At 70.0% G+C, this 6431-nt stretch overlaps 2 protein-coding genes across 2 annotated transcripts in view; one reads left to right on the top strand and one right to left on the bottom strand.

Annotated features, from left to right (window-relative positions):
- Positions 1 to 4469, top strand: part of TARBP2 (TARBP2, RISC loading complex RNA binding subunit) — a 4930-nt gene extending 461 nt beyond the window's left edge. The window contains exons 2-9 of the mRNA XM_027705425.1: positions 529 to 698; positions 1356 to 1455; positions 2029 to 2112; positions 2261 to 2333; positions 2799 to 2916; positions 3019 to 3146; positions 3439 to 3628; positions 4053 to 4469. Of these exons, the coding sequence (XP_027561226.1) occupies positions 529 to 698; positions 1356 to 1455; positions 2029 to 2112; positions 2261 to 2333; positions 2799 to 2916; positions 3019 to 3146; positions 3439 to 3628; positions 4053 to 4210 (1021 nt within the window). The 3' untranslated portion in view covers positions 4211 to 4469. The remainder of the gene's footprint in view (positions 1 to 528; positions 699 to 1355; positions 1456 to 2028; positions 2113 to 2260; positions 2334 to 2798; positions 2917 to 3018; positions 3147 to 3438; positions 3629 to 4052) is intronic.
- A 198-nt stretch (positions 4470 to 4667) lies between these two features.
- NPFF (neuropeptide FF-amide peptide precursor) lies at positions 4668 to 5474 on the bottom strand. The gene is made up of 3 exons (XM_027705437.1): positions 5382 to 5474; positions 5136 to 5224; positions 4668 to 4806 (listed from the first exon to the last, which is right to left on the bottom strand). Exons 1-3 carry the CDS (start codon positions 5472 to 5474, stop codon positions 4689 to 4691), a joined length of 300 nt encoding a protein of 99 aa, XP_027561238.1. The 3' UTR covers positions 4668 to 4688.
- Positions 5475 to 6431: the final 957 nt, after the last annotated feature.

Below are 6431 nucleotides of genomic sequence, written 5' to 3' on the forward strand. Positions count from 1 at the left end.
TGGTGCCACCTCTGTCCCCCTGTCCCCAGTAGTGCCACCCCCATCCCTGTGTCCCCGGTGGTGCCACCCCTGTCCCCGGGTGGCACTGCCACTTCTGTCCCCCTGTCCCCAGTAGTGCCACCCCCATCCCCGTGTGGCACTGCCACCCCTGTCCCTGTGTCCCCGTGCTGTGCGGCAGTGCCATCCCCATCCCCACATTGTGTGGGGGCTCCATCCCTGTCACCACCTTACATGCCAATGCTACCCCTGTCCCCGTGTCCCCCCCGTCCCTGTGTCCACACACTACATGGCAGTGCCACCCCCTGTCCCTGTGCCACGAGGTGATGCCAACCCTGTCCCTGTGTCCCCAGTGGTGCTGCCCACATCCTAATGCCCTGGCACTGCCACCCGTGTCCCTGTGTCCCCTCTGACCCGCAGGGAAGCGGTGCCACCCCTGTCCCCCTGCTCCCTGTCGGTGCCCTCTTAGTCCCCGTGTCCCCCCTTGGCCCCAGGGGTGGTGACAGGGCTGTCCCTGTCCCTGTGTGCCAGCCTGGAGCAGATGGTGGCCGCCAGCCCCGGGAAGACGCCCATCAGCCTCCTGCAGGAATATGGGACACGCTTAGGACGGACCCCCGGCTACGACCTGCTCAAGGCCGAGGGCCAGGCCCACCAGCCCAACTTCACCTTCCGCGTCACCCTCGGGGACATCAGCTGCACCGGTGGGACCCCAACCCCTCTCTGACCCCCCCAAACCACTCCTGATGCCCCCAAACCCCTCCTGACTCCCCCAAGCCCTCCCAGACCTCCCCAAACCCCTCCTGAAGCCCCTGTCCCCTCAGGGACATCAGCTGCACCAGTGGGACCCCAAACCCCCCAGTCCTCCCCAAACCCCTCCCAACCCCCCGTGTCACCCTCAGGGACATCAGCTGCACCAGTGGGACCCCAAAACCCCCAAAAACCTCCCCCTGACCCCTCTGTCACCCTTGGGGACATCAGCTGCACCAGGGGGACCCCAAACCCCTCCTGACCCTCCCCAAACACCTCCTTACCCCCCCGTCCCCTCAGGGACATCAGCTGCACCAGGGGGTCCCAACACCTCCCCACCCAGGCCATGGGCCCCCCTCACCCCCCAGGGTTTCCCCCCATGCAGGGGAGGGTGAGGAGGGGGGGGCCACAACCTGAGGAGAGGTGACGGGGGTGTCACACTTTGGGGGGGGCTTGTCCCAGGGAGGAGGAGGAAACCCTGGGACCCCTGGAAAAGTGGGTCCTGGCAGGGGATCCCCTGGGATGCTCAGGGGTCCCCTGGGCCTGCAGGAGGTGGGTGGTGGGGAGGGGCCCCCCGGGTGCCCCCCCTGAGCCCCCCTGGTGCCCCCCAGGGCAGGGCCCCAGCAAGAAGGCGGCGAAGCACAAGGCGGCCGAGGTGGCCCTGAGGCTGCTCAGAGGTGGGGGGGCCATGCTGGAGCCCCCGGAGCACAGGTGGGGGGTCCCAGGAGGAGTGGGGGGGGTGTTCAGTGTGTCCAGGAGGGGCTGGGGGGCAGTTTGGGGGGAGGGGGGTGTGCCCAGGCAGTCTGAGGGTACCAAGGGGTGAAGGGCACCAAGGTTTGGGGGGTGATCTGCGGGGCAGGAGGGCGTCCAAGGGAGTTTGAGGGTACCCAGGGGGGCTTGGGGATCCCATGGGATTTGGGATCAGTTAGGTTTGGGGGTATTCAGGGGGTTCGGGGGGTGCCTGGACAGGGTGAGTGTACCAGGGGGGTCTGGGGGTGCCCAGGGGCGTCTGGGGGTGCCTGGGGAGGTCTGAGGGTACCGAGGGGGGTACAGAGGTACCCGTGGGGGTCTGGGGGTACCCAAGGGGTTCAGGGGTGCCTGTGGGGGTCTGGGGTGCCCAGGGTGTGTCTGGGGGTACCCAAGGGGGTCTGGGGGGAAGTGAGGGTACGAGGGGGGGTCTTGGGGTGCCTGTGGGGATCTGAGGGGTCCAGGGGTGCCCGTGGGGGTCTGGGGGTGCTCAGAGGATGCCAGTTCAGGCTTTAACATCTCCCCTTTCTCCCCCAGCTCTCCTTTCCCCCCAGAGCCCCCGGCTGAGCCCGGCCCTGCTGCTGCCCCCCCAGCCCCTGCCGTGCCCCCTCCCTCGCCCAGGTAACAGGGGGGGTACCCAGTGCCAGGATGGGCATGGGGGCACGGTGTGTCCCCCCCAAACCCCCCATCCCGGCATCCCGTTACCCCACTGAGCCCCCCAAGGCAGGGGGTGTGTGGGGTGCCCCCCTCATCCTTCTACTCCCCACAGGGGGCCCCCCCTGGAGATGAAGACACCCGTGTCCCCCCCTCAGTCGGAGTGTAACCCCGTGGGGGCTCTGCAGGTGGGTGACACCCATTTTGGGGCCTGTTGTTCCTGCTTGGGGACAGTTATCCCCATTTTGGGGCTGGTTATCTGCGTTTTGGGGCCCGTTGTTCCTGCTTGGGGACAGCTATCGCTATTTTGGGGCTGGTTAACCCTGTTTTGGGGCCCATTGTTCCTGTTTGGGGACAGTTATCCCCGTTTTATGGTCGGTTATCCCCATTTGGGGGCTGACTATTCCCATTTTGGGGCCCGCTATTCCTGTGTGGGGACAGTTATCCCCGTTTTATGGTCAGTTATCCCCATTTTGGGGCTGGTTAACCCCATTTTGGGGCCCATTGTTCCTGTTTGGGGACAGTCATCCCCATTTTATGGTCAGTTATCCCCGTTTTGTGGCTGGTTATCCCCGTTTCGGGTGCTGCCGGCCCCTTTTGGGGCGGTGTCCCCGTTCAGGGGGTGTCCCTGTCCCAATTTCCCCCGTCCCCAGGAGCTGGTGGTGCAGAAGGGCTGGCGCCTGCCCGAGTACACGGTGACCCAGGAGTCGGGGCCGGCGCACCGCAAGGAGTTCACCATGACGTGCCGCGTGGAGCGCTTCGTGGAGATCGGTGAGCCGCGGGCCGGGGGGCACACGGGGACCCCCGGGGTGTCTGTGGGGACGGGGCAGGGTGTCCTGGCTCACCCCAGGGCGCCGGGCCCCCTCTCCCCAGGCAGCGGCACCTCCAAGAAGCTGGCGAAGCGCAACGCGGCCGCCAAGATGCTCGTGCGGATCCACAACGTGCCGATGGAGCCGCGCGACGGCAGCGAGGCCGAGGGCGAGGAGGACCAGTTCAACATGGTACTGGGGGGCACTGGGGGGCCCCGGGGGCACCCCGAGGGGTTAGCAGGGGCGCGGGCACCCCAAAGCCACCCACAGTGGGGGAGGCGGGACCCTCTGCACCCCCCACTCCACGGCCCAGTGAGTAACTTGGGGGGGACCCTCTGGATTTGGGGTCCCTGTGGGGTGGGTGAGTGTGGTCCCCGTGGGTGTCCCGGTGTGGGGGTCCCTGCAGTTCTCATGTCCCTGGGGGGTGCTCAGTGGTCCCAAGGGGGGTTGGCAGGTTCCTGAGTGCCCTGTGCTCCTCCCCAAGACGTGCCCCCGGCTGGAGGGGCTGCGGGGCCGAGCCCCCGGCTGTACCTGGGACTCCCTGAGGAACTCGGCGGGCGAGAAGCTGGGGCAGCTGCGGAGCCGGGGGGGAGCCCCCGCCCCGGGGGGGGCCTGTGCCCTCCTGCAGGAGCTCTCGGAGGAGCAGAGCTTCGCCATCAGCTACCTCGACATCGGTGAGCATCTGGGACCCCCAGGACCCCCTTAAACCCCTCTGCTCCTCCCCAGGCACCCCCACCTTCCCCAGGGTAACCCCACGCCACCCAGACAATGCTGGGACCCCCTTAGCCCCTCTGCTCCTCCCCAGGCACCCTACCTTCCCCAGGGTACCACCATGCCACCCGGACAATCTAGGGTCCCCCACTTACCCCAGGGCATCCCCACCCCACCTGGATACCCCAAGGACCCCCTTAGCCCCTCTGCCCCTCCCCAGGCACCTCAGATTACCCCCACCTCCCCCAGGCACCCCCATCTCTCCCAGGACACCCTTTCACTCCCTCTGCCCCTCCCCAGGCACCCCCCCCCAGCCCCATGGGTGCCCCAAGCCGGGCTCAGGGGGTGCCGTGGAGGTGTCGGGGTGACCCCTGGTGTCCCCCCCAGACGCGCTGAGCCTCAGTGGGCTGCACCAGTGCCTGGTGGAGCTCTCGACGCAGCCGACCACCGTGTGCCACGGGGCCGCCCCGTCCCGCGATGGCGCTCGCGCCCAGGCCGCCCGCAACGCCCTGCAGTACCTGCGCATCATGGCGGGGGGCAAGTGACCCCCCCGGGGGCGAGTGACCCCCCCCGACACACCCACGGGCGCACGGACACTCCCCAGGACTCGCTGGACTCACGGTGGGGCACCCGGCCCCCACCCACCACCTCCCGGACACAGGGACCCACTTGGGTCTGCGGATGGACAGACAGACGGACCTCAGGGCCCAGGGGCTCTCTCCGGCCTGGACCCCCCCCAACAGCAGCGCCAGGAGGGTCCCCGGGCACCATCGGCCCCCAGGAATAAAGCTGGGGGGGTTTGTACTCCCCGTGTTGGCGTCTGCTTGGGGGGCTGGAGGGGCTGGGAGGCAGAAAGGGGGCTGATCCCTCCTCTCCCCGACCCGTCCCCCAGGGGTAAAAGCAGAGTGAGCGCTCAGGGGTGGGGGCAGCACTTTATTGGGTGATGGACGGACCCACGGACGGGCTTGGGAGGGGCTCGGCTCCGGGAGGGAGGGACAGATGGACGGACTCGGGGACGGACGCTCAGCGGCGGCGGCCGAAGCGCTGCGGGGTCGCCATCGTCCAGAACGGGGCGAGCGGGGGGTCCCAGCTCCGGGGGCTGAGCCGGGCCTGGTTCCCCCCCTGCGGCCCCCACCCCGACCTGCCGGGGGGACACGGCACCGCTGAGCCCTGGCGGGGACAGGATGGGGACGGACGGGATGGCTGGGTGGGAATGAACGAGTGGATGGGACAGATGGGAATGGGCTGAGGGACACGGACAGACAGACACAGGACGTTCACAGACAGACGGACATTAACAGGGACCCCCATCCCTGCACCGCTCCAGCTTCTCGCTCCGGTCCCCCGAAACCCCCCGCGTCCCCCTCCACCTCCTGGGTCCCCCTGTCCCCAGCTCCGTCCCTCGCAGTGCCTGGGACGTCCCCCCCGTGCCCCCAGACCCCACACCCCGGGACCCCCATCCCCGCTCACCTCTGGGGCTGGAGGAGGGTCCCGGGAGGGCGGCCGGGGCGTTGCAGGGACCGGAGCAGCGCGCCCAGGGCGGCGGCGGCGGGGGGCGGCCCCGGGGGGGCGGCGGCGGCGGCCTGTGCCGGGGGAGGACCGGGGGTCACGGCGGTCCCGGAGCCAGAGTGTGACCCCCCCCTCCAATCATCCCGAGCCTCCCCCCGTCCCAAACCGAACCCCCCGTTCCGACGGCGCGGCCGGGCCGGGGCTCACCTGGGCCGGGTCGAGGGTCCCGGGGCAGCAGCGGGCGCTGCGCGGGGTCCCCGCCAGCAGCAGCAGCAGAAGCAGCACCGGTCGTCCCGTCATCCCCCCCGCCATCGCCCCCGCCACCGCCACCGCCGCCGCCTCTTATAGCCGGGCCGGGCCGGGGGCTCCCAGGGGAGCGGGGGGCGGCGGGGACCAGTCCCGGTTAATGAAACCCATTTACCAGCCGCGACAGCCGCCCCCGGGGACGGACGGACGGATGGACGGGGCGGTCCCGCACATCCCCGCCCCGCCCGGGACCCGCAACCGGCACCACCACTAGGGCTGCCCGCACCGGCGAAGAGAGACCCCCGACCCATCGCCGGGACCCCCGTCCTGCACCGGCACTACCTGAGAACAGGACCCCGGCCCGTACTGACCCCCATCCTCCCTGCATCGCTTCCCTACCGGATCAGGACCCCCGGAGACAGGGACCCCTCCCCTGTCCCGGTACCCCCTCTCCGGGGACCCCCTGAGACAGGGCCCCCTCCATTGCACCGCCCCCCCACCGGATCAGGACCCCCTGAGGCAGGGACCCCTCCCTGCCCCAACATCCCCTCTCCGGGGACCCCGTGAGACAGGGAACCCCCTCCGGGCACCCCCTGAGACAGGGCCCCCGCCCTGCCCCGGACCCCCCGAGACGGGGCCCCCTCCCCTTTCCGGGGACCCCCCGTCCCCCCCCGCTCCGCCGCGTCTCGCTGCCGCCACCCGGTGGCCCCGCCGCGCTCCTGCAGCCCCGACGGCGCGGCCGCGGCTCCCTCCGACCCAAAACCTGCCGAAATCGCCCCAAACGCTCACCCGAGGCTGCCCCGCGCCACTGCGGCGTCCCCACAAGCGGCTCACCCGCTGTGTCACCCGGGGAGGGGACGCGACACGTCCCACGCCGTCCTGAGTCCAGGCGGTGTCACCGCGGTGGTGACCGAGGGTCATCACAGCACCCTCCACCCGCTGACACCCGCATCGTGAACCCCCCCCGGGCACACTCAGGGGTGTCCGTGGCACAGGTGACACCGGGGATGT

Source organism: Neopelma chrysocephalum, unplaced genomic scaffold (assembly GCF_003984885.1).
Source record: "Neopelma chrysocephalum unplaced genomic scaffold, ASM398488v2 Primary Assembly neopelma1_333, whole genome shotgun sequence".
Taxonomy (NCBI): Eukaryota; Metazoa; Chordata; class Aves; order Passeriformes; family Pipridae; genus Neopelma; species Neopelma chrysocephalum.

Excerpts from the sequence above, each read along its gene's own strand:
- NPFF (XM_027705437.1), bottom strand. The coding sequence starts at position 5,474 with ATGACGGGACGACCGGTGCTGCTTCTGCTGCTGCTGCTGGCGGGGACC. Across the intron at positions 5,225-5,381 it reads GGACCCTCGACCCGGCCCAG|CCGCCCCCCGCCGCCGCCGC; the intron begins GTGAGCCCCGGC and ends GCCCCCCCGGGG. Across the intron at positions 4,807-5,135 it reads ACCCTCCTCCAGCCCCAGAG|GTCGGGGTGGGGGCCGCAGG; the intron begins GTGAGCGGGGAT and ends TCCCCCCGGCAG.